The 23,136-nt window shown below is 35.3% G+C and overlaps 1 protein-coding gene across 5 annotated transcripts in view; it reads right to left on the reverse strand.

Moving 5' to 3' along the window:
- The window catches only part of LOC122844441 (MAM domain-containing glycosylphosphatidylinositol anchor protein 1), a 187,613-nt gene that overhangs the window by 39,891 nt on the left and 124,586 nt on the right, over window positions 1–23,136 (reverse strand). For all 5 annotated transcript variants that reach the window (XM_044139905.1, XM_044139889.1, XM_044139870.1 and 2 more), the window contains 3 exons: window positions 9,562–9,831; window positions 5,282–5,611; window positions 2,793–3,089 (listed from right to left, as the gene is read on the reverse strand). In XM_044139905.1, coding sequence (XP_043995840.1) covers window positions 2,793–3,089; window positions 5,282–5,611; window positions 9,562–9,831 — 897 coding nt within the window. The remainder of the gene's footprint in view (window positions 1–2,792; window positions 3,090–5,281; window positions 5,612–9,561; window positions 9,832–23,136) is intronic.

The following is a 23,136-nucleotide window of genomic DNA, read 5'->3' on the forward strand; positions in this document are numbered from 1 at the left end:
GGGCTGGGAATAAAATAGCTCAGAAGAATAACAGTAAAAAAAAAAAAAAAAAAGATTTGGTTTTCTGCATGTTTAATACTGTACCCATAGAATGATGTTCTTATTTAGGTTGTTTTCTGTTTGCCAACTTTTTTTTCTCCCTTTTGGTCAGCACCTCAATATGTTTTCCTCCACTTTCCCAGCTTTCTTCTTGCAACCTCTCTCTTAACCCCATATCTCTCACTCTTAGACTAGTTCATGTATTTGTCTCTTTGCTCTGTTTTTTTTTCTCAGTCCAAAGTGGGGTGGCCACCTGCTCCATTAATCAGAGTCGGCCCAGAGAGGACAGCAGTGCTCACAGTGTTGGCCCTGCACCCTGCCACCATTAACAAGCTTTCTAAATACTTTGTGCAGAGAATGGAAAAGGAGAGAATGCATTAATTTGTGCCTTTATTTTAGGTGGGTAAAGTGAGTGCTGGACACAAAGATATCAAAGCAAACTAGTCCAGAAATGAAGTTATGTGTAAGGAAATGAAATGGCACTGGGAATGAACAAACTTAAACAAATTTATCAAACACTTTTTGGGGAAAAACCTTTTTTAGTGATGACAATTTCCAGACATTCCCTGTGTGGAGATCTAGGTGTAAATTTAACTTCATTACAAATTTTCTTTACATCTAGTAGAGGTTCTTTCTATGTTCTTGGTTCTTCTCTTCTTATTTACGGATTTACATTTTTTAAAAAAAGATTATTTAGGCCTTTGTGGCCTTTATTGATAGTGAAGTGATATGAAAGTGGGTTGTTAGACAGGAGGAAAACGTGTGGCAAAAGTCAACAGGTTGGGACTTGAACTCGTGATGGCAGTATAGAGGACTGAGACCTCTTCATACAAGAGTCCCTCACTTAAATCCTGAGCCACCGCTGTGGTTAAAGATTTACAATTTAAAACAAGTAGAGTCACAGTCTCTGAAACCAATTAGGAGTTTCCTTGGTTGTGTATTTGGGAAATTAACACTCACTACATTTACAGATTCTTCTCAAGAATGTCTCAATTTATCAGTTCATCCTTTAATTATTTGATGTCTGCCATTACCACACACACCAAGACAACACACACCAAGATGTTTTCATCTACAAGTTTCACTTAGGTGTGATTTTTGGGGGTTTTATTTGGAGGAGCAATTTTTCAGAAAAAATTAATTTGCAATGAGATTAGGAGAGTTCATCTTTGACCTTATCTAACAGGAGTATATTTTCTCAGTATTTCAGTGTCTTGTCTTGTATAATACTGTAGAAAAATTTTAACAAGCTTAAACAGCATAAATTTCACAATAATAAAAATAAGTAAACTATATTTATTAGAGAATAAATCAAAATGGTCAATTCTTATTTTACCCTCTGTATTTTCTGAGTGCCAACAAATACAGGTGCATCACAGTAAATAGGAATATCATACAATTTTTTTATTTATTTCACCAGTAAATGTCTACAAGTCCCAGTTAGAAAATATTGATTTAAGACTAATGATAAAGAACGATTTTCAATACAGAAAAGCTTGCCAACTGGATTTTGGGGAAGACTGCTTAGCTTTTGGTCAATGACAGTCACCATGAGATGATCATATCAATGGTCACTGCTAAAGAAGAAACAATCATGTTTTTGGAAAGTTGAGTGGAAGGAAAAATGCAGGAGAAAAAGGCCATAATCTTGAGGTATTGTGAAACAAACTAAAAATTCTGGAGATTCACAAGTTGTGAACTGTGACTGGAGACCTTGCTCCAAAAGGCATACACACAGACGTATCCAGCACATCGATTTCAAACTGCAGATTCTTTCTTGTTTGTCTCTGCAAAACCAAAGACAAAGTCAGAAGTGTTTTACCTGGGCTAATGAGAGAACGAACAGGACTGTCGCTCACCTGATTACCTAAACCCAATAGATGATCTATAGGTTATTCGTAAGATGTAGATGAGAGACAATAGCTTTATGACATAATCAAATTACCAAAATAAAACATTTGAAAACTAACATCCTGGGTGTAAAGAATCAATTCGACTGAGGAGCTTCAATTTTTGAATTGAATTAAAGAAATAAATTACATTTGAAATTATTCTAATACACTGAGATGCACCTCTACATGTAGTTAAATAACATTAATTTCAGGACTAAAAGTGTTCGCTGATCTGCAGGGACTTGATTGATTGATTGATTGATTGATTGATTGATTGATTGATTGATTGATTGATTGATTGATTGATTGATTGATTGATTGATTGATTGATTGATTGATTGATTGATTGATTGATTGATTGATTGATTGATTGATTGATTGGAAAAAAACTACAGAACGATTATGAAAACAATTTTCTATACATATGTGAAACAGAAAATGTAGAAAAAAATATAGGAAAAGTCTAACCAGTATGAGTTTAGAAAAGAATCAAAAGGAAAAGTAAAAGAAAAAAGTCAGTCATAATTTGATCAGTTGTTCCATAATGTTATTTTCTGTACTCCAATTGATATTATGCTTGTTTTCCAACCATTTGGTTTTATTAATAGTTGGAGAAAACTCTGTTCTCTTAGTTCCTTCTTTCAAAGTGACATACTCGAGTAAGGGTGTTTACTTACCGTAATTAACTTTGGTCATTTGTGCTTTTTGAAATAAACCACACGCTTGCTTATATATAAGAAATAAAATCAGATGCGTTATTGTCAAAGTGTGTGATTGTCACCATATGCTTTTCCAGACAACAGTTGTTGTAAGGTGTCGTGTGTAGAGTTCTCAGGTGAAAATAATCTGATCCACACTTACATTGCACATTCAGTTGGATTTGTGCCTCTCTGCGCTTGATGTTAAGGCCGTTGTATGAAGCTGTCTGACATCGATACACCCCCATCATGTCACGGCTGACGTTCCTTAGCCTCAAGCGGCCATCGGGGGTCTCCACTGTGGGCTTCCCCAAAGGCATTAGCAAATCCTTCTCTGTCCGTGACCACAGAATTGGAGGACGGGGTTTGCCATCGACCAGGCAAACTAACTCAGCGTACCCTCCTTCACGCACATTTACAATCTGACCTCCTGTTGGAACTGACAGCATCGGAGGAGTGACTGGAGGAAAGGAGAAGGCAATTGTATAAAAATCATCTGAAGGAAAACAATATAGAAAGTTCATTTATTTATGTATTCTTTTACTTTTAACTCAAGTAATAATGTTGTGGGCAAATTATTTTTTTTTAAAACTTGACGTAAGTTTATGCAGAGATTTATTCCCTTTTGCTACCTTAATCATTGGATCATGATGAATTACTGCAAAAGGATAACAATGGTAAGAAAAGCTATGTGACTGCATGAAATATTCAGGAGGCAGACATGACTTAAACATTAAATGCTGCATACTGAGCCAAGCCTAGAATAACAGATAGATGACTGTATGTATTTGGTTAAGACTTACACTGAGCTGACTAAAAAAAAATAAATAAAAAAAGTTTTAGTCCCTGTAACAAGGCTTAACATGAAAATACAGAAACAGATTTAACCACATTTTGTTTTTACCAAGTAGTGCTAATGAACATCAGAGGACTGGATATTCAAAGACAGAAAACTGAGAAAATTATTTAAAACGTTTAAAACATAAAACACATATATGTATCATGGTAGCATATAGTGGGCAATGCCTCATATCAGGAGAGCAGATAAACCAAGAACTAGACTGTTAGATATTGTCCGGCCTAGTGTCACACAATCATGGCACTTTGATGAGACACGACCTGCTGCAACACGTCGGCAATGGACACGGAAGAAGAATAATGCACCATTGAAATGCTACTACTCCAGTAACCCTAGGCAACGGGGCTAAACAAAAAGATTGTGGGAAATGCTTTTTCAAGGAAAACCTTGATGCTTCAAAACTCAGTCAAATGAGACAATGAGGAAATCTAGTAGCTCGGTGTTCCAACATACACAAATGATGGTTGCTGTCACAATTAGAGTTCCAGGAGATACAACACATTAAGGCTACAGCAATGGGTAGCAAGAACACAAAGTCAGATTGGGTACCAAACCCAAATGATGCAAGAACTGATATATGATTATAGGTTTCCTGGGTGCCTGTCAACCATGACACCAACACCGAGGGTCTCCTAGACTAAGCACAGTAATAACAACGAGAGATGCTTAGCAATAGTAAAGTTAAAAAAGACCAAAATAGACTATACCCACATGGATTCGAAGGTTACAAGCCAAAATCAAGGTAACAAGGAAAGAAAAAAGCCAATTGTAAGAACTCTAGAAGGGGGCATCTCAGAGATAGAAACAGTTGCCCATACCTGAGGCCCTGGAAATTTACTAAAGACTCAGAGCTCTGGCTGTCGAACTAAAGAGATACACTAAGGATAGAAGCCAGATGAAAAAAAAGGCTGTTCTAAACCAGCTACAGTTTATTACCAGTGGAAAAGTAATAATACACAAGCCACCAATAGTGGAGACTGAACAACACTGGAAAGGTATGTGAGAATAATTGCTTACCAATGATGCACATTGGCTGATTGACAAGAGCAGGCCACACTAATTTGCCTAAACTTTACAATGGCATACATCCTATAATGAATCTCAGGTATGAAAATGTGCTAAACATGGTGCTATAAGTATCCTGCTATGGAGATGCTTCAGTGGTTCTGGAACTTTTAATCTCATCAAGGTTTAAGGAATGATTAACAAAGAAGGATATGTGAAGATTTTGAAAGGAAATCAAATGCAATCAGCAGCAAAACTGAGATTCCTCAGGAGATTTCCCAAAGATTTGTTGCAAACTACAATAAATGACTGCATGCTGTTATCCTGCAAAAAGGATATTCAACTGGGTATTAGTACCAGAGCTAATAATTTTAACCATGGTAGTTTTTGGTTTTTCTGAAATAATTTGTTTTCTGTGAATAAAGCAAATAGGATGTCTGGAAAAGCAGTATTTAAACAAAAAAATTAACAGCACTTGGGACATTTTTTGAAAAAAGCCATATTTTTTATTTACCTCGACTGAAAATATCTGAAAACTTTGAAGAAGAAACTTTATTTTTTCTGTTTTTTGGATGATTAATGCAGTACCCTCTGTGTACAGAATGCAAGCTCCATTCATTTTATCCGTCTAAAGGTCAGTCTAAATAAATGTTGTTATGAGCGCTCCTTGTTTGAATTTTCTTAGTGCTAATTAGTTATATCTGAAAATAACAGCAGCAAAGGGTTTTTTTAAGTCTGACCCAGTCTCACAGAAATATGAAATAAAAACAGAGAAATTAAAATCTTACCACTGTTTTGGGAGATGTTGACATCCACACGCAGCTCTGGCACCCTGCTGCCTGGGAAGTTTGCCACACAACTGTACATAGCCAGGTCTCTGAACTTCATGTCTACAATCTCCAAGCTACTTGTGCCGGGTGCCATGTCAGGGTCACTGCGCAGTAATATCAGGCTTTCTGAGTTGAAGACGGGGGCACCATTTTTGTACCAGGTGTAGTTGACTTTGTCCTGTGGAGTGGCATCAACGTGGCATGACAGTTTCAGGTCCCGGCCCATTTGGATGGTCTCACTGTCCTTGTTAGAGTCCGGTGTGATTTGGAAAGTCAGGTTGCTCATTGCTGTGAGTTGCAGTAACAACATTAAGAAAAGGAGAGAAGAATTATTAAGATGCTTTACCACATAGCGTGTTGCAAAGAGAATTATCCAACGATCATCTTTTTAGGATACATGTTTAATAAAGTTGCCTAACCCTCTGCTTAAGAAAATTGACGATACTAACATTGTTTTCTTGTTGGAATTTTATCTCTTAATGTGAGGAGTTAATGACTACTTTGACCAATAACTGTACCTAGTCATTTATTTCAGAAAATCAGCTTAAGGAGCATCATAAATATAGGTATGGTAACTGTCACTTACATGCAGTATTAAGTCTGAACTTTATAGATGTATTGTTTTAAATGTTATCGGCCCATAGCTTTTATTCCTCCTCTATTATTCTATAAACTAGACCGACTGCAGTTGCTAAGAAGAAGGCATCTCTGCCTGTAGTTTGCACAGTGGTTTGTAAGCTTTGAACTAGTTTAAAAGAATCAGAATCAGAATTTACTGACAGTGTGTGGTCAAGATTGTGTGCACAAACAAGGAATTTCACTTTGGCTTAAAGCACTGACAGGTGTACAGACTAAAATCATTAAGATGAACACTAGAGACTGCTGTCCCATGATCCATGTTTTAAATACTGACTGATTTAGATATTATAAACATAGAGTGACATTAAACCTCTGTTTTACAAAATTTACTAATACATATCGGTACTAGGACACTATGCACAGAAAAAAATGGCAGTAAAGTAAATACAGACAACTTTCAGTGCTTGCAAAGTAACTATACTGAATTGACTTTTTAGTATTTTGATGATACATGCCTTTAGCACAACATGAGATGTGCTTCCAATTCCTACATATAAAACATTTTGCAAAGTCTGGTGTGTATTTATATACAGACCCTGGAAGTCGATATTTTGAGAAAAGCCTCATACTGCAATTACTGCAGCAAGTCTTTTGAGATATGTCTCCACCAGCTTTTGGCATTTGAGACTGAAATTGTGTCCAATTCTTTGGAAAATGTCGTAACCACAGTTAGACTAAATGCGGACCATTTGTCAGTTTCACATTCTCAATTTAATTTATGTCTGTACTTTTATAGAACCATTTTTACACATTCATATGCTTTGATGTAAACAACTCAATTACAACACCCTGGTTGTGTGATTACTGTCCTAGTAGAAGGTGTTTTCCACCACAGTCAAGTCTTTTACAGGTTTTCTACAAGGTATACGTAGGATTCATCTGCCCATCAGTTCTCTATCACAGAAATCTGAATGGAATACTTAAAAAATTGTGGTAAAAATGTAAAAAAAATCGCAAAACTTTCAAGGGGTAGCTATAAACACTTTTGCAGTCACTTGGTTAGAGGGTAAAATACTGGAAAATGTACTTACAAATAAAAGTGCTCAAAAGCAATAGAGTTTTACAAGGACAAATTATAAAATTACACCAGTGTGTCAATGAGGCAGATAGCCTGGTCATACATAAGGAGGGGGCATCGTGATAAAAAAAAAAAAAAAAAAAAAAAAAACTCCAGGGGAATAAAGGAAATGGGATACAAAAGAATGAAAAAAGAGGAAAAGGCAAATTGTAAAAGAGTGCAAGTAAAAAAAGGAGCCAAGATTCAGAATAAAATAACAGGGATATAAAGAGGAGGTGGGGGAGGGGGCACAAAATCAAGGACAAAGAGTAACTTTCACACTGTCACATTTAATTTTCAGTTTCGAAGGCTGCATTTTCCCCAATTGATTTCCATGTTGAATGCAAAACAGCTCTCTGTTTCCCTACTAAGCAGCAAGGCTGGAGAAGAGACTTCATGAAATACAGAGACTGCTATAGGACAGTGACAGTATGGTTTACATGTAGCTTCATGTAAATGGTGTGTGTTTATTCTGCTTGAATGGTTTATGAATGTTGTGTATTTACATTTATACATTGATATTTCATGGTTTCGTCTTTACTATATGGACAAGAATTGCTTCATTATAATGTTTACTCAAAGCTAAGACGTAATTTGAGGTTTGAGAGAGAGCTGAAGTCATGGAAACACACATGCATGTATGTGCAGGTGTCACCTAACGACTTCTTCTGCGCTACCACAACTTTAAATTCATCTGTCTCTAATCGTCTTTCCACCTGTGCTGGTGTAAAGACGCGTTCAGGCCCATTAGACTAACAGGAGAAGTGTATTTGGCATACGTTCTCCACAGTGTTAACTAACAGAAGAGACTGTCACTAATTGCTTCCACTCCAGTCTAACTAATTGGAGTGAATAAAGATGATTAAAGGCGCCAAAAATAGCCAGAGGCTAGGAAGAATGGAAGGTTTCTGCTTTAATGACAGGGAAATTACAAAAAGAGCAATACTTAACCCGCCCACTCTGACAAGATTCACATCAGCTCACTGTAATGATGGATTAACTGCTTACAGCACACACAGACTTCCCCATTAATACAGTCCCAAATTACTGTCAGTGACTGGGAAGGTAGTTTTTTATCCTCAGTGAAAGAAACTTTTCCAGCTTTAGGTTATCATTATTATTAGTTGGAGTAGTAAAATTAGTAGGAGGGCAACTAGTAGTATTATAAAGCAAACCGAAAAGATTTATGTATTATAACCACAGCTGTAATAACTTCTTCCTGAAATTAAAAAAAGTAATCCGTTTCAAAAGTAAAAATAAATACCTGAATTAAAGTCTTATAAAGTTGTATATTTATTAGCTTTATTTATTTATGTTTTGTAAAAAATTAATACAGAATGATGAAAACTAAAGTGCATAGTAGTTTCGGGAGAATCAACATTTTTAGTGAATCAATGTTTTATAAGTTTTAAAAGACATGCAATCCTACATACCTATTTGATATGATTTAATCCCTTGAATTTTCAAAAAGGGAACTATTTTGCGCTATTTGAAAGCAACGGGGCAAAAACCCTCGGCTCTAATGGAGCAAGTTTTAAGTTTTATTGGCTTTGATATAATTCAGTTACTATGTTGCACTCCCACATACAAGACTGAAATTGTTATTAGAAAGTTTTGGTAAATTTTTTTTATGCAGGAAGACATTTGTGGAAATGACGGCATGTTTGTGCGGAACATTTTAGAAAGAAAGAATACCAAGTTGATTTTTAAAAACCTCCAGATTCTGGAAAAGAAGGCCCGAAAACTTTACAGCTGATTTTAATTATCAGTCTATTGTATTCAACATGTCAAAAAGAAACCTGTATGGACAGGGTGCCAAAACTTTGGAGCAAGTATGACATTTTACCTAATTTGTCATTGTGTATAACAATGCCAGATTTGGCATAATGTTATAATTGTTTATAACATTGGTAATGGTATAAGAAATGTTTTTGAATCACACTGGCTTTGGGTAGAAAGGAGTAAAAAATTCTATAGATACATTTTTATCTCATCTGTTTTGGTCACAGCAATAATTAGTGTTTTCTTTATTTTCAAAAATAATATTGTAAAAATTGCACAATATTTAACCTACATTTGAATTAAAATCAGAATAAAATTGGATAAAAGTTTCTTTGAAAGTTCTGGTTGTTTTTCTATTTGGCCTTCAGATGGATGGAGAGCTGTCCTGTATGGTGAATCCGGCTTCATGCCCATGAACTATTTTTAGCCATGAAACGGACTAAGAGGATAATAAAAACATAGCGAACAACCCTTGAGTAAGTATCCTAAATCTGAGTATGGTACTTATTGTCAAACGACCTTGTTCTCTTTCATCTAGAGATTTTTCCAAAAACTATCAGAACAAGCTCTATTTGAAGCCTTCTGGTAGGGTTTTCAACAACAATACCTCAAGTTCAGTTTTTAATTGAACATTTTCTGCATGATGTAAATGTATTAGTGAACAGCTAATATTGGTCACCCTAATACCCCGAAATACTCCAATAAATTCACTAAACACTGTCTCTATATATTACCTGGAAAACAAAATAAATTCACTCACTCCTGACAGTAAGATTGACGTTCTTGCGAGCGGGGTTGCCCACATTGTTAGTTGCTGTGCAGTTGTAGAAACCTGCATCCGCTGGAGTGACTGCACGTAAAAACAGCGTCGGACCCCGAACCTGGGCACTGAGTGGGAGGGCTCCGGGATAGCGGGACCATGTCACCGTGGGTAAGGGTAAACCTGCAGTCACCTCACAGGTTATGACCACATCTTGCCCAGGATCTACCACCACCGTGTCGTCGACTGACAGCCGGATCATTGGGGGAGCTGCAAAGAAGAGAAAGTGCAAAATTAGTAAAGATGACATTACATTCTATGTGGTTCCACAGAACAAAATCTTGACTGTTTGTCTTCTGTTTTTCAATTTAAAGTATTAATGGTTGAACCTGTAAGTGCATGTGTGTAATGCACTAATGTGCTTTAGAATGGATGGAGAGCACCAGTTGTATAACTAGGAATATAACTATTAATTTCCATCTGAAATACATCCAAGTTCCCCTGGCTGCTATTTTAACCAAGTTTAATTTAGTTTAATGAGAATTCTGTTATACATAAAGCAAATACATTTCAGGACATGTGGTTTTAAAATTCTGTTTATAATTTTTATTAATTGTGTAAACAATTTTGCTCCCTTTTAGTTAAAAAACGGCCCATACGTGGCTGCTAGTATCAAAAGTACTTTAATAATTTGAAGTAGACATACATTTGAGAAATTTAAGTGGATTTAATTGGTCTATTTAACCTATGTTGCACTCTTATGTACAACATTCTGTAATATGTCTTAGCATTTCACACCTCAGGACATAAATGGGATGACAGAAGCAGCACATTGAGAAAAATGAGCTTGAAACCCTTTGAGCGGTTAAAGGTTTGCACCTTAACCATCCAGCCACTTGTCAACTACACCTAGAACATCATGACACAGAGCAGTCGAGCACCTCTTGCTCTTTTGGTTTTTGTGTAAGCCTTCATGTCATTGCACTCCATCAAAGAAAAAAAATACAGTACAGCCAGTAGTAATTACAAGATTATTAAACTATTTGGACACACACACAACTTGTTACATTATTTTCTGTTTTTTTTCCCCAAAAATGTTTTAGTATGTTCTTTGATTTGTATATTTTCGCAGTCACGATTCTGTCTTACAACTAACTGCAGTCCCCTCATCCAGCTCTGCTTGCTTAGTTTCTGCATGACTCGTTACTCAGTCATACTTAGCAGGTTTGCTCTCAACGTTTCTTGTCACTCTGGAAAGCTCAGTTTTGCTTTTCTCAGAGAAAGCTCAAACCTCCCCTCAACTCCTCCCTCCCTCGACCACCGCCAGGATCATTCTCTCATAATGAACCAAACTCACCACCATAATTTGCAAGAGCAAAAATGTCTCTCTGACTTTCTCTTTCCATCAAAATCTTACTATGTTCTCCACTAATCCTGCTCCAGAATGGATTCTGACCCTCCTACTGTAGTTCAGTCACATACTTTCAATTGTAAATAAACATATTTCATTCATTCTGTGTCCCTGAGTAATTTCTGCATACGAGTTCAGAAATTACCAAAGATATGAAATCAACTTAAACTTAATAAAGTAAATTAGGATATCACATTACTATTTGTAAATCAACGTAATCAAAGACTACAATCTAATATGTAGCTAACTTAACTGTGGTTATGACATTTAGATGCTTGATATCAAGTGATGTTGTCATTGGGTAATTGCTCTAACACTTGAAAAGCACTTGTACTGATTCTGTTGCAGTGGTGAATACATGTTGTGTATTTGTCAAGTGACTTTCTGATAGTCTGGATGGAGAAAAATGAAGGTGGTTTAAACTTTCAAACAAGCTTTAATGATCAGTTAAACCAGAGACAAAATTTCTCCATTATATTCTTCTGCACAAGGTTGTACAGCAACATTTCCTGAAAGCAGTTAAACTGTTTCTAAAATGTAGAACATGTGTGATAAAAGTTTGGCATAAGATAATTTCTACAAAGCCTTTTTGAGCGTCTGAAAACAGTACTCAAAAAGAGTACCTTTTTCAGCCTGATGAGATGAAAGGTTGGAGCCACGTTTCTTCTTGACTTTGACCTCATCATCTGTCTCAAGTATTTAGTCTCATAGAGCAGAAATATGTTTAATTATCTGTTTAAGTTTCATTTAGCATTCACAATAGTCACAATTCAGAACAACACCAATAACATAGTTTTAACCAGAAATTTTATTGGCAATTTAGAGGATCATCTGCATTTATCTATAAAACTGAGAAAACATTGACATTCACTTCAACCTGTACAAACTACAATTAAAACCAAATAAAGACCATATGTTTAAAGTATTTTTCCTATTGTCTAAAATTAAATTAGACTTCTTGTATTAAGTTAGTGAGGATTAACAAAACTATTTCCATTACCTGAATTCTCTAATAACTAGAGAGGATTTCTTTCAGTAAATGTTTTATTACTTCCTTCACATTTAAAAATGTACATATTATGGTGTCTGGGACAGATGAAACATTACGCAACTTGTATAAAAATTAAGCAGTTTTCTTGCTGGCAGAAAATTATCCAGTCATTATTCTCAGATCATGTACCAAAATTGAAAGGTCATTCAAAGAGAAGAAGACATTTATCCAAAAACCATAAAAAGAGAAATTATTGGAAGACCCTAATTTGAGGAGGGATACTTTCTTGGCTTGATTAAACTAACATTTTAAGTGGTAACATGTTGTGTGGGTGTTTATTTTTCTGCAACAACAAAATAAATGGTATTATTATAAAAGAACATTGTGTGGAAATATTAAAGCAATATCTCAAAACCTAAGTTACAGAAAGTGTAAGAAAGTTAAAGGTTAGTTGATAGAAGATCTTCCAGATGAACACTAACTGTAGATATATCTGTGTGGCACAAGAACAGCAAAGTAAATGATTCAGACGCCTGCCAAAGTCCAAATCTCAATCTCATAGAGAAACGGGATTCAGTTACATTACTTCTGTAAGGAGGAATGGGTCAACAATGCTGAAAAAGTCAAACGTTTAAGACAAGATTGTTTTAGGATACTTAACATCTTTAACCCCAAGCTCAGAACAATTATAAGAAATGCTCAAGTGCATCACAATAGTCTGCATGAAAATACACATAACCCTCTGAATATAAAAGAAATAAATATACTATTCCTGAAACAAGAAAGGTGTAGCCTGATTTAGTGTCTTCTAAAATCAGTGAAGACAAATATCTGGTTTCAGCTTTCTGTCTTTCAGGCATAAAAATTCTCAAAGATCATGTTTGGTACAAGCTGGCCAACCTTTGCTAACCTGATAAAAAGTGTTTAGCTGGGAAGGTTCTTTGGAGGATCACAAAGACAGAAAAAAAGCAAGAGCAAAAGCTCATCAGGTGTACAAATCAGAACAACTTACATGGGCAAAACAACACTCCCCATGCATGTCATCTTTAAACAGTATTTTTAACATATATATTTCAGAGCCCACTGGACCTTGGAAATGGAGTTTAGCTTGAGAAAATTAATCTGTCAGCGCATTGTGTGCCGTTTCACTGGCTGAACTCACTGTTGTATGCTAACTAGAGCATGTAACATACTGTGTGTTCTGACTTTGGATTATTTCAATATTTATATATTGTTCTGGATTTCTCTGATTAGTGCCTTTCGACTAAAAAGAATAGTGGGTAGATATAATGTTTTGGGGTTTTGTTTGTATAGAAGGGCTTTGAAAAGAGCTGGTGGAATTCAGCTGAGAAATTGATTTTGTAAAACCGCTACATTTTAACCCAAAAAACAGTACTACAAAAATAACACGCTTCCTTAAAAAAGTACTTCAGTCTATTTTTTGTCTGCACTGCACAAGTAATAGAAAAAATATTATTATCTTTTGCATGTAAAATAAAGAAAAGTTAATCTCCAATGAGATGCCAACCACCCGAACGCAGGAAACAATTCATTGCTCTAATAGATTTTGTACAGTACATCCTTTCATCTAATCTCCTTTTCAACAGCAGTTATGAGAATGAATGGGGTTTACAGCTGCTCAACAAAGTACTTTATGTATTCATGTTTCTGTCAGTACAACAGTGTGCACAAATCTGTGCACTCACACAGACTTGCTGGCAGTGTCTTTAGGGAATTTGCAAAAACACAGACACACTAATCTGATTGCTTTAGCTTACTTCAGAAGTGATGGCTCTGAATCTGACAAGAAATTTCATTGGCATAACAGCTGCAAGGAGAGAATAAATAGCTCTGCCTATTTCCATTGTATCAAGGCGCAATACTAAGAGAGCAAACGCCTAAAGGCCTGCAGAGTCCAGAGCCATCAAGAAAACTTTTGGAACATCAATGAATGCATTTGGTCAGAAATACTTCGAGTATTATTTCTATAGTGATACATGTTAAAGTTCATATAGTAATGAAGACCAGATTGGCAATGAGTCATTTTTACTTTGAAAGATAAGGCATATTTGAAATCAACATGATGCAATAGGTTGGCCAAACGTAAATATTCACTTTTTAATGTTCTAGTCTTATTTCTTTTTTTTTTTTCCCTCCAGGGTGTCTTTTTGTGGGCTTTAGAGTCCCTAATATGACAGTAGGCTGACAGGAAAGGAGAAGAGAGAGGGGGGAAGACATGCAGCAAATGTCGCTGGGTCCAGGAATCGAACCTGTGACGGCCGTGTCGAGGACTCAAGGCCTCCAAATGTGCGTCGCCCTTATCCCCTACGCCACCACAGAACGCCCAATGTTCTAGTCTTTTTTCTGTCTTGTCTTTGCTATGATTATCACCTTATTCAGCAATGTTCTTATATTTATAGTAGCTATGGTATAATTCATTCATTCATTTGTTTTATTTGTCAATTCAAATATTAATACAAACTGACCAAAACAAATGTCAGTTTGTATTTGATTAATCCAAACAGAAGTTTAAATTGTGGAATTTAAGCAGCAAATTTTGATGAATCATAGTTTTAGAAAACTTCAAGGTTACAGAGAAGGAAGTTAATTAGTTCTGTCAAAAATACTGACATTTCTGAAGATGTAAAGGCCTCTGTATCTCTAATTACCTTGTTACACCCAGAAATCTATGTATAAACATAGATGAGTTTGGAGGATGGATTGACGTCTAACATAGCTGTTTATTGGCTCCTAAAGCATTAAAACTCGGGAGTGTCGTAAGGGAATAACCGGTGCAGCAGTCTCACATGCCAAGGTAACAATTTCCCTGGTTTATCTGACTGCAAAAAAATATTTCACTGCCAGTATTCTGGTTTGCTTGACATAAATCTGATCATATTTTTTGCAGTTTGCCACTGGATGAAGTAAAAAAAATGTAATAAGTCTGTAAAAAAATGATGAAGCATATAGAAGAGGGAAGCATAGTGAAATGCAGAGGTGGAAGTGAAGATTTGAGAATTGTATTTTTCTTATAAATGGCATGTGTGGGAGTTATCAAAGTGGGATCAGATACTCTTCCCAAAGTAATGGGGTTTATGTGCACCACAGTAGTTTGCAAGGAAGTAAAAAATGCCTTAAAACTCTTTGCACCTTTTTTATTTGCACTGTCAGGCTGTCACTTGTATAATTTAATCTGCTTTTGTTCCATTCAGGTAAGGTTCTATTGTGTTCTCCGATTTGATTCATTCCATGTTTCTGCATTTTCTGTTCTCTCTAACTTCATGCTTTACTATCTCTATCAACCAGGGACAGGACCCCTCATGTTATCTTCCAAAAATAAATACCGGTAAATAATTTTGTTGACAGAGGTGAGCTTAAAGGTGCAGTTTTAAAGGTTTGGATAACGCCAGAGGACTACAAAAAAAAAAAGACTGGAGAACATTTTCAGCAAATGCTTATTTAGAGAGATCACATTTATTCCAATGATGATGCAGGTGGATGAAATTGTCAGACATCAAAAACCTGGGTTTTGGCTAGAATTTTAAACATGTGTCACCTAGTAAGTATGAAAATAAATAAAGAAATGACTAAGTTTGAAAGCAATAGTTTGACCCACTTGAAGAAAGATAAAACAGGCCTATGTGAGTGTTAATGTGATAACTTTGTAGGTCCTGACAGTAACACTCTTGACACTATGAGGTTCATTTTGTTGTCAGATAAAACTTTCTGTCACAGAAAGAAATAAAACCTTAAAATATGTTAGTTATAATTTGGTAAGAATATACATGAAATCTTAAAGAGAAACATGTTACATTTTCACAAAGCAATTACAGGATTACGTAATGTATTTAGTATTTAATTCTTTAGTAGACCTCAAGAGTTTGCATGAAATATATAGATATGAAAGAACTAAAATGTCTTGATAGGTAAAATTTAAGCATTAAAAAAACAACTAGTATCTCAGTAATAATTTTGAATCAGAGCTGCAAAGTGATCAGCGAACTGTTTTGATTCAATGGTGAAGTTTCTTTAAACCGAGGAGGCCGAGAATTTAAAAGAAGGAAGTGGGGGTCTGTTCTTCTTAAAAGAGAGCTGCTTCACCATTGCCCACTCCATTCATGCTTAGGATACAGGTTCAAATCCACACAGCAATCAATATAACCTGTTCTTTTGACATAGCTGGTTATAAAATTATTTAATGAGTACCAATAAAGACTATTTTGTATTGAACTACGGTACATTTATAATGGGATGGGTTCAATTTAATTGGAATAAATTGGATTATAATTGGAATAAATTAAATTAAAGTAGACAATAATTAATTCAAATTGCACTACAAGGTCTTGCATACTTTGCCAAGTAATTGAGATAAGTTTTGTAGTACAATGGCAATACATGAGTATACATAATTGGACATAATCATATTTAATCAAGGAACAGAGCCATTTCCATAACACTGATTGAGTTGACACTGGCAGAACACCAACAAAAAAGAAGGGTTTCAATATCCTTTTGGCAAAATCAGAAGAACTGAAAAATCCAATTATATAATCAGATATTAATTAATTTATTATTTTCAACAGCACATAATATGTGATTAAGTTAAAAATAAGTTTGTGATTTCTGTTTTAAGTGATGTGTCAAGCTTCAACGAAAAGCTTTTAGTGGCTATGTTGGTGCTGTTGTCATTTACACAAACTCTTGCTGAGCAATCAGCTGTCTGCATTATTGTTACATTTAATTAGAGGTTTTATTGAGATGATACCAAATACAAGAACAGTTAATATTAAGTATGTTGTATTAACTACAGTAGAAACACATAAATAAAAAGCTAACAGTCATACTGTCAGTTAAAAACACATATAAATTCAACAAAACATGATGCAGAGCAACAGGACTACGCTAGCTAAACTCTATTCAGAACACACACAAAGATTACGGGGAGTAATGTTATGATTATGTAGTAAATACTTTATCTCCCGTTGTCTCTTTATTACCTTATCTTTAGTGTCTGCTCTCTCTGGTGAATTCTTTCATTCAAGGCTAATTGTGGACTGAATATTGAGAAGCATGGGATGTACTTGGATAAAACACTTGTGGCAGTAGTTTCAAGTATTTCTTCTTCAAAAATCCAGAGCTGTTAGTATAATTGCGGTGTTTGCAGCTGCATTGGATGAATGCCCTCAATTTTTAAACACTCTTTATGAGATAATTTATGTAAAATAGCGGCATATGTGCTTTTATCACAGTCTTCCAAACAATTTTGAAAGTAAAAACATAGTCTAGGCAAAATATTATCACCACCTATCCAATAGTTTGTCTACTTTTCTGCCAACATAGCCATGATTAATCAAGAAATTTAGTCCACTAGACCCCTGAAAGTGAACTGTAGTATCTGACACCAAGTTGTTACCAACAGGAAGATGATCGGGTATGACATTGCCTGAATGTTCCATCAATAAATAAGCAAAGTATGCTGAATTATTGGGTTAGTTATGCAGACGTTCCTGGCCATCCACCTGATCTGACAGAAAACATGATTCATCACTCAAAGCCACCTTCTTCCATTGCCACACACACTGTATTTTGAAGCACTGTTAATATCTTCAGGATTTTGAGTTTCAATAGCTTCTCTATTGAATTTGATCTTATGGGCCAGCTTTTGCTCCCTAAGTGCATCATTCACCCTGTACCCAGTTCAGCAAGGTTCCTTCCTTGAATTTATCTTGAAAGATACAGACTTCTGCAAACTGGGAGCACCCCAGAAAAGTTGGAATTTCAGATATGGCCTCGCTCAGTCATCTAGAGGTCACATGAACTTCATCAAAATTGCTCAAATTCTTAGGATAGCCTATTGTTCATGTTACTTAAATCATTGAGGAGAACACATGCAGCTTAATATATTCACCTAACAACAGGTTCCACGCTAAAAATTAAATATAATTTATTCACACAGCTGTCATAGGTCATAATGCTATGCTACATTTGTGCAAGTCAGATCATTAAGACGTGAGACTATGTAAAAATAACAATAAAAATAAAATGTCTGGCTGGAGAAAATATTAGAAACAAACAAGTAGAAATGAATATTCTGAAACTCTGTCAGTTTAAATGTTAGAAATTCTATCTGACATCTGCCTTTAATTTATATTTACAAAGTAATAAGAACCTAAAAGTGACTTTGTGAAATTCTTTCTTCCCTGCCTGTGACATTACTCACAGAAATAAATTTTTTAAATCCTTTCCTATAAGTTAACGTTCACTCCATTTATGTCAACAGAGCAGGAGAGAGAAAATATTCTGCACTTCAGAGTTAATACCTATAATGACACATAAAGCTGCAAACTTGTTTCTAGCTTATCAAAGGCAAAGCTGTTATAAAACATTTTGAAGTCTTTGATGTATATAAACTATAAATTATTTAACAGCAACAGCGACTGAACGTTTAAAAAAAATAGTATGTCAGTTCAAAAATAGATTTGATCATGTTAATGGAATGTTTTTATTTATTTTATTGAGAGTGATTTCATGTGAACAGCCAGCATTTCATAAGATATTATGAAGGTAACTAGTAGAAACCCTGGGTCAAATTAATAATTTAGTGGAAGGAAAAAGTTACTCGATAAACTGTGCAGTATAACAATAAAAAAATATCATATTTTTATCTAATTCTTTCAATAAAAAGAAAAACTATTAAAATAATTATTTTTTTAAAATCTTCATAACATTTTTTTTTTCCAGAGAGGAATAAGGATTAAGTAATTGTTTTGATTTTCTCTCTCTACCTGTACTTAGCCAAAAAAAAAAAAAAAATGCTCAAATTAATCATTTGCTCTGTCCTAGCATTTTCAAGAATCACAGCGATCACAAATTTAAACTCTAATTACAAAAGTCTAAAAGAACTAATTGATGATTTTACTATAGTAAAATAAACTCAACATTTTTAGGAGAGTAAAAGAGATTTATAAACTCTACCATCAACCCTGACCCCCTCCTGACTCTGGAACTGGGATGATAAGAACTACAGCTTTCCTCTTCACACACATTTTATGAGAATCAGAGAAAAAAAAGATTTTGTCACTGGTTGGAGGTAAAAAGGTTCCAGTACTAAGATCCCCAAACCAGGATTATAAGCAAAACAAAAAAGAAAATTAAGTGAATACTATTGTCTAAGTGTGGGGACTCAAAAACAATAATGTGACATCATTTGATTAATTTAATCTCAGCAGAGATTAATGTTGCAATGATGAACAGGAAACACATTGACACAATATGCCCAGAGGACAAAAGAAGAGAAGTGGTTTATTTTTTTCTCTTGCAAAAGCTCAGGTTTTTCAGTTTTAATGAAAAACTGTCTCCTCTTCCCTCATACCCAATGCATTGCTATTACTTAGTTGTCATTTTTAGTTTCCCTTTATTTGTGTTTTTGCTGTCAGTGTAATTTTAGAGCTCTGACTCTGATACTGTAATTTTTTATATTTGCAAATGTAATATGGCTGTTTTTTCCCCTTTCCTTGTGACTCTTATTTATTATCAGCTTATTATAATTTCCTTCTGAATTTTGCCTTAGGACTTTATGCTTCCTTTTCATGGAGCCAAAAAATAGCAGCATTTTCACACATTTCTCATTTCTCCTTGCATTTGACTACAATCAGGGCAGTGTGCTGATTTTGGGCAAATATCAGTTTTTTTCTGATTTTATTTAATATGTACTTTTAACATTTACTAAACAGTGCAAGTACTATTAAAAAAAGAAATTATAATTGATAGCTAATATAATATGAACAAAGAGGGTCCTTCTGAGGAACACGATTAGGCCACATTAACCATTTTCAAGGAAATGCATGTTACACATATAATGTGACTTATTTGTATGTAACTTCTTTATAGAGCAGACTTTGCTGGGAGAGTGTATCATTGGAAGAAGCTCGCCTAGAATATCCTTCACAGAAGAACCACCACACGGCACACAGTCAAATAAACAATGATACTTCATCCCTCCCTATTTTTTCATTTGTTTTTTTTTTTACCTCATCTCCTTCATTTTGGATGCTCCTTCCCCAACAACTACTTACCCACACACATGCATTCAGAGCAGAGTTTTTCCAACACTCTTTGAGAACGTGAGGTCCTGACAGATTGGCTGTTTTGGCAAGTCTGTGAGGCCTGATGCCAGGCAGACAGTTATTGTTGTGGCTGTTGTGGATCCATGTGTGTCTTTGTGCTTGTGTCGACTGCACAGTCAGGATACAATTGATCTCAGCCACAGGAGCCCAAGACAAGAGGAGGGGAGTAGAAGGCTGCATCAATGAAAGTAAGGAATACCTATCAGACACAGGCCACAGAATCTGTGAGGGCCACTTTCCTCATTTGTTGATTTTAAAATGGAGTATTTTTATGAGTAGTAGACAACAGTAACAGAAAGTCATGAAATAGTGTCCAACATTAGTTCTCATCATATTTTAGTTGCTCCATCATCTGTATGTGTGATCTATTTTGTGTGATCTAATTAATAGACTGCAGTCTTTGGTGAAAGCATTTCTCAATCATTTTTGCAACCAGGATCAATTTTTTACCTTCAGTTTGAATAATTCTCTTTTGGATTAAATGCTCATCTCAGCACTCCCAGTTTATGCAACATGTTTTTCTTGTAGGTTAAAATGTAGACATTGTTGAACAGCTAGTGCATTGGTTTTATTGAAAGTTTGGACACACTTTCTAATTGAATTCAATTAAGAAAAAAACTTAAAATGATCAGTTTCTCTGATTTTACGTTTTATAGGTAGATGTTTGAGTAAAATGAACATTGTTCTTTTATTTTATGAACTACTGACAGCATGTATCTAAAGTTGCAAGCAAAAATGTTGTATTAATTTGGAAAAAATAAGAAACACTCAAAATCACAAAAATAGATACAGTGCTTTCGGACCTCAATGCAAAGAAAACAAGTTCATATTCATTTAGAAACAACAATACTAATGCTTTGACTCAGGAAGAGTTCAGAAATCAGTATTTGACGGTATAACCATTAGGTTTTCAACAAGGTTCAGTGCAGTGGTCTCTTAATTCTTTCCAGTGCTGTATATATATATATATGCATGTTTCCTCAGGAGTGTTAAGAAAAAGAAGATACACTGAAAGACAAGGACAATGTAAAACCTCACACACCCTCTAGAAAGGTGGAGTGTGTTTTTCAACTTCCACCAAATCCAAATCCTCAACATTGATAGGTTTTAAAAAACTGTCTGTTTAAGTATAAAGATGGCAGATAGTTCATTATTCACCTTTAACAATTTATGTAGGCACTGTGAATTGGATTCAGATGCTCACACAAGGTTACAGTTTACCTCACACAGCTCTGGTAGAGAAAACTCAACAATTACACAGTGTGAACATATTTCATGCAATATAACGATGTGTCAACAAAGTTACACTGATTGGTTGGTTCATGCGATAAGGTAATCTGTCAGATAGTCATTCACCCGGTTATATTATCCATGACGATTGCCCAGACGCTGTTCAGAGAAATGTACACCAAGATCTCTTATGTTGTGTGTACAAGTGTGTGTCTGTTCTCCTGGAAGATAAGCTGGATGTTTTCTTTCTCTACCAGCTTTTGACCTTGAATGGTGCAGTATCAAGACTGCACCATTCTAGCAAACACAATTATTCATTCTTAGCCTTTTAAAACAGCATCCAGAAAGTAGTGGTACCCCCTTAAAAAGAGGTGTGTGTTAATTTTATCTTTCTGCTCATATAAAGTTATGTCTAAAATGGTTTATACATCTAAAGTACTTAGATATATTTAAAGCAAAGCTTTGATTTTATCAACAGCTAATTTTGAAATTTTGAAGACGACCAACCAAATTACCAGCTTGAATCTGACAGAATTTGTGGAAGACATTCTGACTGGGGGGATGGGAAGAAAGATTTCCAACCATGTAGACTTGAAGCTCATCAACAACGACAATTGGTGAAATTAACAGCAGATTCATGCAGAAACATGTTCTGTAATTATTGAAGGATTTGAGTACTTGAGTAAACAAAAATGATTAAATAAAGTAGTTTAGCTGTTTCCTGATCACAAAAAAAATTATATTTACGTTGGATAAATGAGCTGGCTACAATACTAAATAAACTCAGCTGCTTTTATAATATGCAGTAATGTGTTAAGACATATTGACAGTCAATAAGTCACTGGAGTAACTTGCAACTTAAAACCATCACTTTTGCTATAGATGCAGTAAATAAGCTGTGTGTTTAAACTTTAAAGCCTAAGAGGTCCTATTTGGCAGATTGTATTACCTTTGATCAAAGCCAAGACAGGTTAGTTGCTGCTACAGGAAAAAAAAGTAAAGAGAGAAAAGAAAAAAACATGTGGTAGACCTTTTCATCTAAGGAAAAAAAGGCGCATTACCAAAAATGTCGAACTATTGCTTAGAGGGAGTATTAATGTTTAATTTTTTTCCAGTTAGGGTGGAGATTTAAAGAAGGGAACTTTAGCATGCGCGGTTGTGTATCTAGCCAGCAGCATCCACTCTAATAAAACAATCATTAGAAGTTTGCCTGCTCTACGGTGCTTGCTTATTCTTACTCAGCCTATTTGACCATGAGAAAAACAGGATTACAACAAGCAGCCTTAAACAGTCTTCATAACATATAGCCAAAAACTTTGTTTTTATGTTTTATGGAGGATGGTTTTATTAAATTTGCCAGGGTTCAGACTTAGAGTAAAAAACTTCCTTAGTAAAAAGTAAAAAAAAAAAAAAAAACCCAAATTGATTTGATGGGAAGAGAGTTTAGCAAAAGAGAGGAGAAAGATAAATACACAGTGGAATAAAAAGATTGGTAATATACACTAAACTCAGGGTATTCCCTTGTGGTGCATCAGTCTGACCGTAACAAACCTGACAGGACTGTCAACGCCAACAGTGTTGTTGTAAGTAAGAGAGTTGCCGGGCGGTGGCGTGTAGATGGACAGACCGGTGCAGAGAGAATTGGAGATAACAGGGAGCGTGACAACTGAATTACAGCTGACGGCCCTGAGATGAGCTCTCAGACACAGAAAAACTAGACAGGCAGACAACGCCGCGCACAGGGAGGCAGGCGAGAAGATAGAGACAGCGAGAGGAAAAATCCAGTGGAGAAAAAAAAAGCCAAGACAGAAAAGGAG

Source organism: Gambusia affinis, linkage group LG02 (assembly GCF_019740435.1).
Source record: "Gambusia affinis linkage group LG02, SWU_Gaff_1.0, whole genome shotgun sequence".
In the NCBI taxonomy this organism is placed as follows: domain Eukaryota; kingdom Metazoa; phylum Chordata; class Actinopteri; order Cyprinodontiformes; family Poeciliidae; genus Gambusia; species Gambusia affinis.